Source organism: Apteryx mantelli, chromosome Z, assembly GCF_036417845.1.
Source record: "Apteryx mantelli isolate bAptMan1 chromosome Z, bAptMan1.hap1, whole genome shotgun sequence".
Classification (NCBI taxonomy): Eukaryota; Metazoa; Chordata; class Aves; order Apterygiformes; family Apterygidae; genus Apteryx; species Apteryx mantelli.
Window position 1 is genome coordinate 74,335,827 of NC_090020.1, and position 15,358 is coordinate 74,351,184.

Genomic DNA, 15,358 nt, shown 5'->3' on the forward strand with positions numbered 1-15,358 from the left:
GCCAATTTAAAACCTTCTGTTAACTTCAGTATAGACTGGATTAGCTGCCTTGCTCGGGTGGCTGACCTGAAAGGTATGGTTTTGATATGTCGCTACAGATTTCTGTTAAAGCCTTCAGTTCTCTTGCCAAAAATACTCCTTTTTATGTGGCAGGTAAGACTGTTTAAAAAAAATTAGGTGATCCCGATACCCTTCGTTTTTTCAGAAACCGAGAAAATAATCAATTGCATTGAGGGTGGCACACAACCAACACAAAAGAAATACTCACCAGTTGCTTTTTGACAGACTTTTGTCAAGCTTTTTTATCTGTCACTAACACTCTAGAGCAATAGGTGGGTTAACTTACTTATCTTCCTAAAGTGCATTGAAATTTTTTGCTGAATATATGATTATAGTCTTGTGGGGGTTTTTTCCCCTCCTTTCTAATCACCAGGCAATCGGCATGCCGTCTGGTGCTCAGGCTGCTTGCTGAACGGAGGGAGGGCTCTAGATTCTGGGTATCATCGTTGTCTTACAGAAACCAGCGGAATAGCTTGTGTCCAGCTAATCCTGCGCCTCACGCACGTGATGTGTAGGTACCCCATATATGCATGTTTCGCACTTTAAGAATTGGTATTGAGTCATGGGTGGCGGGGAGCTGTGCAGACACCCAAGAGGGCACATCTGCGAATGCTAACACATGCTTCCCTGCCCCCTTCCTTTCATAACTTGTGATCGCAGAGCCATGAAAGTATGCGAGTCCCTCCCCCAGCACAGACCAATTTCCCCTGGCGTATGATCTGGGCTCCATGTCAGCCTAGCAGGCAGCGCTGACTTCCCCACCGGCCGCCCGGCGTGCTGGACTTAGCCAGAGCGATGACCTTAACAAAAGAGACTTTCTATGGATCTCTTCCACCCCCTTCTGAGGTGGCCAAGGCCAATGTGGACAACAGCAGGGAGGAGGAGGGGGCTACGCTGCAGTCCGTGGCGAGAACTGGAATAGCGGAGCCAAGCAAGAAAGGGACAGGAAGGCTGATCATGCATAGCATGGCAATGTTTGGCCGGGAGTTCTGCTATGCCGTGGAGGCCGCCTTCGTCACGCCGGTGCTGCTCACTGTAGGGCTGCCCAAGAGCCTCTACAGCCTGGTGTGGCTCATCAGCCCTATCTTGGGCTTTGTGCTGCAGCCCGTGGTAGGTTCAGCCAGTGATCACTGCACCTCTAGCTGGGGCAAGAGGAGACCTTACGTTCTGGGTCTGGGCATCATAATGCTGTTAGGCATGGCTTTGTACCTCAATGGGGACGTGATGACCTCAGGTGAGTGAGGGGCATATGCTGTGCTGACAGACAAAACTCATTCTAGCCTTTTGAATCAGAAAGATTCAGATTTTTTCCTGTTAAAATTGGGTATTGCATTACTCAGCTGCATCAGAGGAGTTGAGGAACAGTACAGTCTTTATACCAGCTCAGTCCTGATACTGCCTGATATGTACTGACTGTTCTGTAATTTGTGCATGTGATTACTGTATACTGTATGTTGGTGTGATTGCCCACCAGTTCGTAAAAGTCAAACACTGCTTGGGCCCAGAGAGGGTTTTAAGAACTAAAATGTGTCATATTAAATTTAACGACAGATGTTGCCAGTACACATCCAAACTGAATGCGTATTAATCCCTATTTGAGATGTGCTGGCATTCAAAATATATACCTATAATTATTGCAGCACCGACTTGACTCGGGAATGTGTTGTGTTCATGAATAATAAAAATCAGCAACTTCCTGGAAACTGTGTTGCAATAGGAATGTGCAAAACCAAATAGGAGTGACATCCCTAGTTGCTGTTGTATTTCAGTTGCAACTTTCTCAAAGTCTTGATGGAAAGTTGTTGTCATTGTGATTTGCCAGTGAGGGGAGGAGTGGGTCTTTATAGGTTGATTTGTCCTCTGTTCCTGGGTATCACTGATGTTGTATATACTGGTGTTCATGTGTTATAGTCAATTTGTGATTATCTAAAACAATGGAAGGATGGGACAAATAGCATAAAATAAAAAAGTGATACAAAAGGTGATTGAGGCTACTAGAGCAAGCAGTGCAAGTGTAAAGGAAAAAAGAAAGTTAGTGGTGCTCTTGACTGTGGAGCTTGGAGCACCCGGAGCTTGTGCTGACCCAAGGCAGTAAGTCAATGTAGCACAGCTCAGCCCTGCACAAACTCAGCTGTGCTGCTTCTTGGATGTCAGCTGGCACTGGTGAAAACAGCTCTTGTGTCACTGCTCTCCCATAGAAAACTGAGAAATGTTTGTATTTGGATGTACCAGGAAAGATAAAATGTGATTTTTGCAGAACATGGCACTGTTGTGTACAGAAAAATGCTTGTGAAGCACGTGAAAGTTGTCAGAGTGAGGGTTTTTTTCTTTTTGTAGCTTTCATCGCTGAGAGAGACAAGCAGCAGACATGGGCAATTGTCACTACCATGCTCGGAGTAGTGCTTTTTGATTTTGCAGCTGACTTTATTGATGGCCCCATCAAAGCGTATTTATTTGATGTCTGCTCTCATCAGGAAAAAGAGAAAGGTCTGCATTACCATGCCCTCCTTACAGGTACTCCGATCCCTTCTTTTGCTTCCTGCCTCTGGAGGGAGGGGAAGGCAGTTGCATGGATTTTATTCTGACTGTGTTTCTAATCTTGAATGAACTGATCATCTGATCCTGTGCTTCGGTCACGAGTCTTTTGTTGCTGGGTTTTCACTACTCCAAAGAACAGCAACTTGTGATTGCTGCTACAGGGGTTCTGCTGCAGAAGGCTGAATATTTACAGCAACTTACCCATGGTTAAATTAAGAGCAATTAATTGTTTTAGAAAGCAAAGTGGTGTTTATTCAGCTTGTTCTGATTTTTTTTAAGCTTTTGGTGAAGCAAAAATTAAGGAATGCAACTTGTTTCCTTGCCATAGAAGGTTAAAAATAAACAACATTTTGGCTCGATATGTGACACAGAGCAAGCGATACAAAAAGCTGTATAGTTGGTTTCCATTTGTCAGCAATGCTTCAATATATGCTAGGCTCTTGTATAGAGATAGAGGCCCTGTGTAAAATTCATAGCTTCATAACTTTCACAAAACAACGTTGAGGAGTTCAGTCCAGGCTCTTGCTTCATTTGATTGCAGTTATACATGTTCTGAAATGTTGCAGTTCTTGGTCTAGCACCTTGTGCTCTCTATAGCAAGATCATCTGCATCTAAACCCTTCCTGATGGTTAATTGCTCTGTTCTTAAAATCCTCCCGTGATAGAGATTCTCTAGCCCCCATAAGGCAGTCTATTCCAGCACTTCACTGGCCTTGTTGTTAAGACAGTTTTCCCTAAAATTTAACTTTCATATCCATTCCCTATAACTTAGATTCATTGCTCCTTGTACTATCCAGAGTAGACACAGAATGTATCCTTCCTTTTGCCTCTCTTTCCTAGCTTCTGTTTTAGATACTGAGTTATTTCGGCTCCCAGCTTAGTTCCTTCTTTTTACACTAAATATCCCCAAGATTTTGCTCTTCAGTTTGTCTTCATCATTTTTAAGGTCCAAACATGAAACCAGATATTTTGCAGTTAAGGACTTATGATGACTGAGGAAGGAGATACTGCCTATATCCAATGTACAACACTCAGACTGTGCCTTCCAGTATCATGATTACTTTTTTTCAAAACAGTATGTAAAGAAGATCTCAAATATAAAACATTTACCACTGTGCAAAAATGTAGTGTTGTTTTTCGTCAAGAAGATATTACCAGCTTAGCTGCTTTTCATTAAAACAAGCAAGGCCATAATCAGACCCAAAAGGGAAAGAAGTACAGAAATCCCAGAATGAAAGTACAATCACATGGTTGTTAGGTCAGGCAAAGGCCGGTCCTGTTACCTTCGTTTCATTTTTGTTAGACAGACTGGTTCTGCCATACCCTGTTCCAGTTCTCCTAGGCAGAAGAGTAGAAATAATTGCCATTTCTTCAAACTCTTCCATGCTAGTCGACTTTCACATCCTGCAGAACCACCTGGTTAACAAGGTGTCGGGACTGTACGAAGCTGCTTCCAGTACCAAAGCTCCATACTGTACATAACAATGCACATCTTCCTGCGCTACTGAAACTGTGCACTAATAACAAAAGAAGAAATTGTATTAAAAAAAAGCTGAATTTTGATTTTATTAACTTCAGGAGACAAGATAGTATTCTCATTTTATCTTTACTCTGATTTTTTTTGTTTGTTTCTTGAGATGATGAAAACCAGTAAAAGGAAATTCACATTTGTATGTGTTCTTTTTTTCTTTTTCTAGAGCTGAGGTACTTGGATTGTGATGATTACAAATAAATGTTTTTGATTTTATTTCCTTCTTGCAAATTTCACATGGAGGCAGTATTTCTGTTTGTATTCAGCTGTATAAAATATGTTTTATAAGGTCTAAAGTACAGATAGCCTTGATATACTACAAAAATTATATTTAGTCTATTCTGTGAAGTCTTTTATATTCATGGCACACTAAAAACAAATTGCTGTAGGGATTTGTTTTGTATTAGGCACTGTTTAAGAGAGAAGAAAGCCTCAGAGAAATGTTTCTGAATCAGGCTCAGAGAATATTTGCTAGAAAAGGGGTGGAGACCCATGTTGCTATATGTTCAGCCATTTCATGGAGAGCTTTGTCCACCATTGCTGGGGAGATTTTTCAGGATATGTTTGGTAACTGTTCACATGTGTGATTAGCTCAGTGTTCTAATTTCTTGTGATTCTTCCCACATATCCTGATATCCGAAGGGCGATTATTCAGTCATTTCTAGAGGAGATCACATGTTGAGCATATTGCGTATTGTTCATCTATTTCATAAAAACCGATAATTTTTTTTCTCTCTTCCCTCCTTTTTTTTTCCCCTGTAGGTCTGGGAGGAGCCCTAGGTTACCTGACAGGTGCTATGGACTGGAGTCAGACCATACTGGGACATCACTTGGTATCGGAATTCCAGGTGATGTTCTTCTTCGCAGCCTTAGTTTTCCTAGTCTGCCTTACTGTACACTTGTGCAGTATCCCTGAAGTCCCTCTCAGATACGACAGTGAAGAGACCAAGTTCTTGTTGGAAGTGGTTGAACCCTGTCAGTATAACTCCATAGAAGACATCAAGAATGGTTACTTAAAATCAGCATATACTGAAATAAAGGCTGCACCTAAACCAGGGAAATCCTCCAGTCCATCACATACAGAGGTAAGTGCAGAGGTGACTTTGTAACCCATATAACTGCAACCTTGGAGACCACCAATTACCCCTTTTTAATTACCTATTGCTGACTATTTGAAATGGAGCCTTTTCTCAGAAAAAAATCCTCCACCAAGTTATAGAGTCAGCCTCTCTTTGCCGTGCTTTCTATTTCATTATTTATACAGCAGTTTCAACAGAAGGGACAGAGACAGACTGGTCTTGCAGGCTTTGAACATTTTGCAGGGATGAGGGAGAACCAGTTTGGAGTTTCAGCTCTGTGTTGACACACAGCAGAAACTCCTCATATCCTCCTCACGTGTGTTTCCTCAAGAGGATATAATTTGTCCTTTAATCTCTATAGAATTCACAACATATTGTGGACAAGAACTAGATACTATTAATCTTTGGTATAAATCTGTAGCTTCCACTGAAGTCAACAACACCTACATATGTAGTATATATGAAGTGTTCCCTGCTCTGATAAATGTTCCAGTTATGCTGCTGCTCAGCGTTTCAGCAAGTACCTGGCAACACTAATTCAGTTAAAATCACTATTCAGTTTTACAACACTGCCTCCCTTCCAAGGCTTTGGTTTTCTTTTAAACTGTTGTTGTAGCTGTGTCTTTGGGATAACTTTCAGGTGGGAGGGAGTAGTGAGTACTTGCAAATATTTCATCACTGGCATTTTATTCATGCTGCATTTTCATGAGATGTTGCTTCAGTCTAAAGCAATTAGGAAAAGGTGAATCTGTCTGAAAAATATCTGGAGATCACATTTCTAGAATAGTCTTAGGAACAGATAATAGTTTTTACTGTTTTGTTGATGATTTGCAGTGCTAGGAATCCTGACTGCACTTTCATGGTATCCTAGGTAAGCAAAGGCTAATAATATACATGTTTGGTTCCTAGTATAACAATAAGTAACAAAACAGTTGCCCTTTGTCTTAAATTCACTTTTGATCTCTTAGCACTATGTATATCTATCCCTGAAATAAGTCTTGGGAAATCAGCTAAAAAAATACTGAGAATGTGCAGATGGTTAAAAGTTAGAAACCTACATTCATGCTTAGGCTACAAGTAAAAGGGATTTATTATCTTTTACTCTTTATCACTTCCATTCTCGTAGCACTTATTATTCCTATCCAAAATGACGATATTATTACACCGGGTACTACACAAAGGTGGAATAAAAGATGAACGCTGCCTGATGAGAATACCAGCCAAACTCAACAGGGAGGAGGCAGCAAAGCAACAGTTTGCCAGCAGAATATCGCTAGCACGCTGCGGCGCGTCCCCCCTTTCCCCAGCCTAGGCCAGCCACAGCAGGCAGCATCCGTTGCCAGCACTGTTCACTCTGAGCATCCTCATGATTGCCAAAGCTTCTGAATGCCATTGCACTGTCTGGCCAACGTAGGCTCTAAGAGAAAGGAAGTTAAACTAGGAAGAGAGAGCAGATCCAGTGAAAACAAGGGAAGCAGACTATGGAACGGGGTAATCTGTTGCTTTGCAAGAACTAATCCCACTGAATCAGTGACATCTGACACCGCTTGTAAAGCTCTGCCGTCCGCTCTGTTCCAGCTTGTCCATTGCCCTCCCTTCTAAGTGGTCAGCAGGACAGTCTGTCAGAGGCTGAGTGCTTTCATCCATCCAATGTTTCTTTGATGTGCCTGGGCTTGTATAAATTCTAGACACTCTCTCACTGCAGAAATGGTCTGTCTCATGTGGCACATGTTTTCTGAGTTTATTCATTACTGTCATTGCTTCCTTGAAAAAATGGTTTGCTTTCCTGCTTTTCTGTGTCTCTTTTTTTGCTGCAGGCATTAGAGTCCTATTTCTTTTGAATTAGTGCTCTTGCTAATGCTCATAGTCCCCATAGTTTTTTAATGAGATTTGACTTGTTACAGTAGGAATAGACATCCAAAATGATTCTACTTTTGTTCTTTAATTTAGTACCAAATTACTCAGGACCTGCTGCCATAAAACATAAGTCATATTGATTCCCATGTATCCCTATGAAGCTTCCTTAGGCCTTAAGTTACAGTGATTTTATAGAGAAAATGGTTGGGTACTCTGGGCTATTGAAGGGTAAGCCACTTAAATAGAGGCCTGAGCCAAACTTCAACTCTTCATTTAAAAATATTAGTGTGGGATTTGTGTGTTGGTATGTACTGAATATATGCATTTCCACTTTTGAAAATATCTGAATAGAAAACAACTATTTCTGGCTGGTTCTCAACTGATCATTTGTCATTACAATAGTGTCCTCTGTAGTTCTCTGACTCTTTGTTAATACCTTGATTGGAAAGGCTGTTTTAAAGAACTATTTGGAAGAGTTGAACAAATTATATATGCTAGATCAAACAGTAGTAATTATCCTTGAAATAATGAGTTAATTAGGTTTGACTAATGAGTCAATGTGTTTAGTTGGGTTGGTTTTTTTTGTATTACTGTAGTATAATAGAAATCTTACCTTATTTAAAATGCAATTAAAAGTGACAGTGATGCCAAGACAAATTCCAAGGGATTTGGACAATATGCAGCTTAAGGTAAAAGTCAGCAACTTGAATTTTGGCATTCCTATGAGGATTAAAAACCTCTCACTGGAGCAAAATATTTTCCAACCTTTTACGTGGTGATTATTTGTAGAGCATCTAGCAGCATAAACTAGTTCAAAGGACAGCAGAACTGTGGAAAGTAACTAGAACATGGAAGATAAGAGAATATTTCATCAGCTTACAGCAAATTTACAATAAAATTCTGCTTTCCAGTAATGAACATAACTTTTATGGTTCTTCCACATCTAATGACCATATAACTCCCCTTACCATCTCTCCCAACACCGTTGCCTCCAAATGTTACTAGAGAAAACTGGAAATGTTCCATCACTCACAGATAAAACAAGAAATTTTTTTTCTTTAAAAGCAAAGAATCATGCAGGAGCTTTAAAGTAGTAAGATCGGTATGTCACAAATGTGTGACAGCACACCTACTGTGTTAAAAAATGCACATCATACTTAACATACAAGTGATATGATGAATGTAACTGGAAAAGAAGAGAGTCTTTGGGTCCAGGACTGAGACTGAGGAGGAGGGAGATAAGATGGGGTTTTGAAGATGGTAAGAAATTTTATTTTTCCTTCAGTAAAAGTTTGTTAACCAATACCTGTAATGTTTTGATTTTGAAGTGAGTCCTTTTTCCCATGGGATGAGTTGTTCAGGTGCTGGGGCTCACATTCTCTGGGCACTAGGATTTTGGGTGGTGCTGCATCTCCTGTGATGTATCAGTCTCTCCCTGCCTGATGGGGGGTAGATGGTGCATAATGGATCTCATGGTAATGTTGCATCAGAAGAGGTGAAGTTTTTTAGAGAGCTTAATACACAAAAGGGAATGGGAGCAAGGTCTCAGAACTGCAGTATTCTTAATTCTCAAGAAGTATTTTGGTTGTCACTTTTTTTTTCTATGGTAGCTTTAAATTTTCGATGGAAAGCTGATAGTCTTCATGAAGAAAATTTTTTTTTTTTAAATCTCCAGTTTTCCACTGAGAATCTGTTTTGGCAGAAAATTTTCACTTCGTTCTACAAGTAAATAATAATCCTACTGATTGCTTGTAACAGCAGGAAATGTTTTTATCCTTAGTGATGTACCCCAGCTCTCCCAATGTTTCTGTGAATCTTTCAGATGACTTTATTAGGCATTGGCTCTGACAAATAGAAAATATATGGAAGGACTTTCAGTACCCAAGCAACCCTTTCTAGCAAAAACAAATAGGAAACTTAGGAAGTCTGGCATTTAAAAGAGGATGAGGCCTTCTCCATTTGCTGTCAGCTATTTTATTTGCTGTCAGGGCAGTAATACAGTATTATTGTTAAATAGTTTATTGTTAACAACTGTTAAATATTTATGTTTAGACTCAGCAGCAGATGACACTTAAATCACTCTTGAAGACACTTTTAAGCATGCCATCCCACTATCGCAATCTGTGTGTGAGCCACCTCTTGGGATGGACGGCTTTCCTGTCCAACATGCTCTTCTTCACAGATTTCATGGGACAGGTAAAAATATAAAATCCTTTTGCTTTTCTTTACTTGTAGCATTTCATCCTCTATAGAGAAAAAAAAAATGAGAATGCATTAGAACCTTGAAGAAATGACAATGGTGTCAGAGCCAGTTATATCTGGAGTGCCCAAACATGAGTTTTGTAAAATAGCTAATTGCTCTCAGGCCCCGTTCTAAGCTGGCCTCTGTTGGGTATCAGGCTGCCTGCGTTTGCAAGGGTATTCGTACCTATTTCACTGCTCAGCATGAAGCTCTCAGAGCGACTCCAAACACATCTGTTCTCCCCTCTGGCTTCAGGGACGGGCAGGTTTCCTGACTGAAGAAGCACAGATGTTTCTCAGTCCCCGCTTTTGGAGCTGCCCCCCGCCCAGCACCGCCTGCCCATGCAAGGCCGTTCGTCCGAAGGTGGAAGCACGGGAGCCTCGCTGGCCTGAGCCCCTGCAGCTCTTTGCACTCACTGAGCTACTTGGATCTGTAGCCCAAGGCTCTTGTCCCCTTGGTCGGTTTGACTGTCCCTGCCATATCTGTTTAAACCCTTCCCTGGATGAGTCTCTTCTGCCAGCGATTTGCCTTCACGATACTCAAGTCCTCCCTCTACCTGGCTGTTCCCAAGCAGTGAGACTGTATGTCTTTTCCCAGTGATGCTCACTTACCTGATCCTGTCTGCTTCCTTCCTTCCAGCATCCTGGCACCAATCCTGTCACTGCCACTTCCTTTTTGCTCTGGTTTCCACCCAGTACCCCATATTTCCTTGCCTTTTTTTTTTCTCTCTAGGTGAGAGGGAGTTTTTGTTTCCTGCAGTATATATAAACAACTTTAAAGAAAAAAAAATTGTTTGCCTGGATGAGGAACTGAATAAGAGAATGACTCTCAGAGAGACTGGGTGGAAAAATGAGTGTGTGTGGGCAAGCCTGAAAGAGAAAACAAAACAAAACAGAAAAGCAATTGTAGATAAAAAAAAAAAAAAGGAGAGAGAGGCTAAGACAAGAAAGTAGGAGTGGAGCAAGAAGAACAGCCCAAGGATGAGACCCTGTGTTGGGGTGCCATGCAGCCCTAGTAAGGAGATATTATATACATGCAGCACGTTCTTGCCTTCTGTGATCTCTGTGGTCTCTTTCAGATTGTATACCAGGGTAGTCCTTATGCGCCTCGTAACTCCACGCTTTACCATGCCTATGAAAGAGGAGTAGAAGTTGGATGTTGGGGGCTGTGCATTAATGCGATTTCTTCGTCACTCTATTCTTGTAAGTACTCAGGAATGTACTCCAACACCGTACTTCAAAACAGTGTTTAAATGTGTTTGCCATTGTTTAAAAAAACAAAATGATCCCCAATTTACTGCTTTTTCACATTAAAACTTAAAGAAATGTTGCATTCTCATTATTGTTAGAAACCTATCTCTTAACATGAACAATTCCTGACCAGACCTCATGATGTGGGATCACTTTGGGACTAAGGTATTGCTCTATATGTGGACTGACCCTGAGCACTGAAAATCATCCTAAAGTTAAATACTAGAGTAAAATGGATGCCGTAAGCGTCATTCTAAGACGCTCTTTACATAGGAGTCACGTAGCTGTAGGTTCTCAGAAGGTCGCTCTAGTGCTTCTCCCTATCTGCCTTCTTCACAAAATAACTTTTTCACAATGCAGTAGAATTTCTTGCCAAAAACATGAACCTTGCTCTGCAGACTTGCATGTAAACATGCTAGCCCAGTTCCCCAGACAGATCTTACCATAGTTCTTACCCAGGATTAAAAAAATTATCTGCTATCCAAAAAATCAAATTAGTAGCATTTCGGGGGATGAATTGAGCATCTAAAAGAGGCTTGATGGAAATCCTTTCCCCTTTGGATCTTAAATACAGGCATTTGTGTAGCACCCCTCTCAGCTCAGTGAGAGGTTATTGCCAAATGCTTGTGTTATAATCAAACAGCAAATTGTCAGGGTTGCCAGCAAGGGCAGTTCTTACAGAATACCGGTTAACTGATTCTTCTCTGCTCTTGCTTAACTCAGAATAAGAGTATTACCAGAGAGAAGAAAGTCAGGAAGAAGTATCTGCTGCAAGTTTATACTCATAATAATTTGAAGTAACTTCCAAAATCTGTAAGATTTTTCCCTTCATTGTATCTTACAAAAAAAAACCTCTTGTAAGTCTCATCACCATTTTCCCTTTCTTTTCACAGACTTGCAGAAAGCCCTTCTGCCATATATAGGATTAAAGGGACTTTATTTCATTGGATACCTACTTTTTGGGTTAGGTACTGGATTAATTGGCTTGTTTCCCAACATCTATTCAACTCTGGCTCTGTGCTCCCTCTTCGGTGTCATGTCCAGCACGCTGTACACAGTGCCGTTCCACCTCATCGCAGAGTATCACAGGGAAGAAGAGGTGAGTTCAAGGCCTAAGGAAGGGTAAATTTATATCTGGCAAGGTCTGTTTAATCTGTTTGGGGAGAAAACTGGGATAGAACTGGAGGAAAGACTTTAGTAATAATTTCACACTATTTGTGGTGACACAGATGCTATGCAAAGAAAGTTTCTGACAGAGAGAGCTTCAGGACTTTAACTAACCATACTAACATTATAAGCTGGGTTGTAGCTATATACTACTTTTTTGCTAAGGTCCCATTCCAAATTCTCCAAATTCAGTCATGCATTGAAACAAACTATTATTTATCATCGCAATTGAAACAAAGGTGATCCCAGTATGTGTTCAGGCAGTACACAGACAACAGGGCTCTAGTTTGGGCTGTAAGTGCTGCCATCCTGGGAATCAAATCTAAATCACTGCTTTGTACACAGTTGTGTGCATGCATGTCTTTGTTTTTAAAAGCAAAAGGGAGAGCTGAGGCTCAGATTGAATAACTGTGCCAAACTTGGGTTCAGGGAGGCTTAACCTGTTCATATTAGTGGAGAACTTGACTTTTGAGTCCCTGGAGTTAATAACCAAACTGTAAAGGATGACAAAAATTTTAATTGACTACAAAGTGTTACAAAAACTATTTGCTAATAAAAGTATGCAATTCAAGTACAAACAATTTTATGTAGTTTAGTATTAAATTAGATGCCTACAAGAATATGTTTCTTATACTAGAACAGCTGTTTTTAAGAAAATTTACTTGCTTGGAACAGAATATTTGTTTGTCTCAGTTCTGTGGTTTGTGCCTGTGCCTCCAGTGACAGATGCTTTAGAGGAAGGTATAAGAACCACCCCAGCCTAGGGCATGAGGGGACCATCAAGGCCTTTTCTCCTAACCAAGCAGAGGGGAGTTTCTTTCCTATGGCCTCATGCCTCAAAACAAATGTTTGCCCCTTTTCAAACATGTTTCTGTTCCCCATTTTGTAACTGTTCCATGTTTTCATTATCTCTCTAATGTCTGGAGTTGGTTTTTGGTCCTCCCCAGCATGAAATCCTGCTTCCAAAGAAAATCTGGAAGAACTTGCATTCCATATGTCATGTTACTGGGCATGGCAGGATCTTCTTGTCATGTAAGGTGTTGAGCTCCTTACTGGAAAAGTTGTCTGAAGTCTCTTAAGTTGGTGAGAGAGCTGGAAAGAAGAAGGATTGAGGAGAATTTGAGGATTTAGGAAAAGTTCTCATTATATCCCGTGATATTTGAAGAAATGAATAAGGGAAATGCTGAACAGTCGAAATATAAATATATATATACATATATATATATATATATATATATATATATATATATAGCTGAGACTAGCACAGGGCTAGATTAAATCCTTGAGAATACATCCTGCTGTTCTGTACAACTTCTAAGCATCATCATCGTAATGGTGAATACAAGAAAACTCTTTAATTATTCTACTGAATTTTAGGAGGATTTTTCAAGGTAATGAAATATTTCATAGAACTGATTCCTAATTCTTCAGTTATTTCTCTGTTCCTTCCAACAGAGAACAACCATGTTGAAGGATTTAAAAAAGATTTAACAAAGCACAGCGACTGAACCCAATTTAGGGTGAGATCACAGTCCCAACCTTGGGCCAGTCATCTTAGCGAGAGGAAGTAAAAGCCAAATCATAGTCTAGCTCTGTTCCAAGAGAGCAGTGAAATAAAATATGCTGAAGTGAAGTGTGCATGGACTTTAATAGGCTAATATCTTCAAATATTACCTGGAAGGGAGCTGATTGTTTCTTCTTTGATGTGTGGTACTTGCTTTGCCAGATGTTAAATGATATATAATTTTATGTTAGATCTGATATTACCAAAATTAGGTTTATCCCAAACCTTCTGTAATGGACAAGATAGAAAAGATAAAGAGGAAACATCAAGTGCAAGATTGCATTCATTTGCACCTTCATATATTTGTGCTCAGAACTACTGGCACATAGGGACACTGGGCAGAGCCCAGCAAAATAGTTTAAAAAAGTACTGTATTTAAAGTTTGAAATACCTCAGATGAAATGACATTGTTAGACCATATTATTCGCGAACAAAAAGTAGACAGAGTATTTTGCACCAATATGCATTCTACCAAAATCACATGCTGGGTTTTAAAATACTGGCCTTTCGATTCCTTTGTGTGCTGCTGTTCCCTAGGATCCCGATTCAGTTTTGTGTACTGGATTTGGAAGAGAATAACTGTTTTTCTCCAATACTTTTGAACTTTGCATGGTAACATCTCAAATGCAATGTAATAAGGTCTTGGGAAAAGCAAAAAGCATCCTGATGACTGAGAGCATTTGGATACCAGGAGACAGCAGCTCACCTACCATACAGCTTGGAAGCTCTGTCTATTACAACACATTCAATAGCCTATGCAACAAGAACTATAAATATGTAAACTATCAAATAATTTCACAACAAAACCAGAATAATTCTTTCCTTGAAGAGATGCTCATATATAATAAATCAAGCCTGTTGCTCTGCTATGTATATCACTTGAATGTCATTAGTTGATAATGGATTTCTGTAATGTAGAATCCTAGTCTGGGCATTGCTTTCAAATCTTTTTATCGGCAATAAAACCATTATGTTAAGATATTAGTATTGAACTGTTTTTTGAGCTTTGAAGCATGACTTCAGAGCACAGTGCTCCATGAGAAGCATTTCTGATCTGTATTTGTGTGGGATGTGTGTGTATGACTCTTCTTATCTTAACATCCCTTGGCGCTCTCCTTTAAGCACGTGAGAGTTGGAGCTAAAGTATCCTTGACGGGGTATTCTGTACTGTGAAACTCTCACCTTGTGTCAGAGCTCGAATAGACCCAAACTTCAAGGAAAAGCCTATTTTTTCTCACCAAGTTTCTTTTCTTCCCCTGAGAGAAAGGATAGAGGGAAACATGGTTGGTGGGAGAAATGGGACAATTTGAGGGGAGCTTGGAAAGCTCGTTGTTGCTCATAAAGGCTCTGAATGTAACCTCTGAGGGACTGGCAGAAAAACGAAGATGGGACACAGAAACCTACTGGCCCGTCTTGCTGCACCTGAGGGTCGTGACAGGAGCGCTGCCTGTAAGCACTGGCTGAGAGCTACCAGTTAGCAGTGTTCACATTTCACTGGGCTTTGTTTTGTGTTTATTTGCAGAACCTGAAGCTGCAGGATGGAGACCAAGCCAGAGAGCACGGGCGAGGGAAGGGTATTGACTGCGCTGCTCTCACCTGCATGGTCCAGCTGGCCCAGATCATTCTCGGCGTGGGCCTCGGGCTCTTGGTTAGTGTTGCTGGCAGTGCGGTCACTGTGATTTCAGCATCTACTGTGGCGCTGATCGGCTGTTGCTTTGTTGCTTTCTGCGTTCGATATGTGGGGTAGAACAGTATGAAGCAACTGGAAGAAATCACCACAGGCGAGCGTTTTCTTTCTGGTTCAGTAGCACTGGTGCTGTTGCCACACTGAGACTGCTGGCACGTCCTCTTCTTTTACCTCCTTGGAATGGTTGCAATTCCAGAGCATTTCTTCTCCGCAAAGTGGAGACTCTTGGTAAAGCTGGCAGCCTAATGCATCAAATTGAAAGCTTCTCTATTTTGTCTGCTTTATTACCTCCTTCATACTAAGCCCAGTGTATTAACACACTATTACACATTAAGGCTTGTATGCCATGGTATCCTGATACCCTACATGAGTAGTCATTAAGA

At 40.6% G+C, this 15,358-nt stretch overlaps 1 protein-coding gene across 1 annotated transcript; it reads left to right on the top strand.

Annotated features, from left to right (window-relative positions):
* The first annotated feature begins 855 nt into the window (after positions 1 to 855).
* SLC45A2 (solute carrier family 45 member 2) lies at positions 856 to 15,035 on the top strand. Its single transcript, XM_013961026.2, has 7 exons — positions 856 to 1,294; positions 2,398 to 2,574; positions 4,892 to 5,214; positions 9,118 to 9,261; positions 10,386 to 10,509; positions 11,451 to 11,656; positions 14,811 to 15,035. Exons 1-7 carry the CDS (start codon positions 856 to 858, stop codon positions 15,033 to 15,035), a joined length of 1,638 nt encoding a protein of 545 aa, XP_013816480.2.
* Positions 15,036 to 15,358: the final 323 nt, after the last annotated feature.

Coding starts and splice junctions, on each gene's coding strand:
- SLC45A2 (XM_013961026.2), top strand. CDS start 856: ATGACCTTAACAAAAGAGACTTTCTATGGATCTCTTCCACCCCCTTCT. Junction 10,510..11,450: donor TTCTTCGTCACTCTATTCTT/GTAAGTACTCAG, acceptor TTCTTTTCACAG/ACTTGCAGAAAGCCCTTCTG. Junction 11,657..14,810: donor AGTATCACAGGGAAGAAGAG/GTGAGTTCAAGG, acceptor GTTTATTTGCAG/AACCTGAAGCTGCAGGATGG.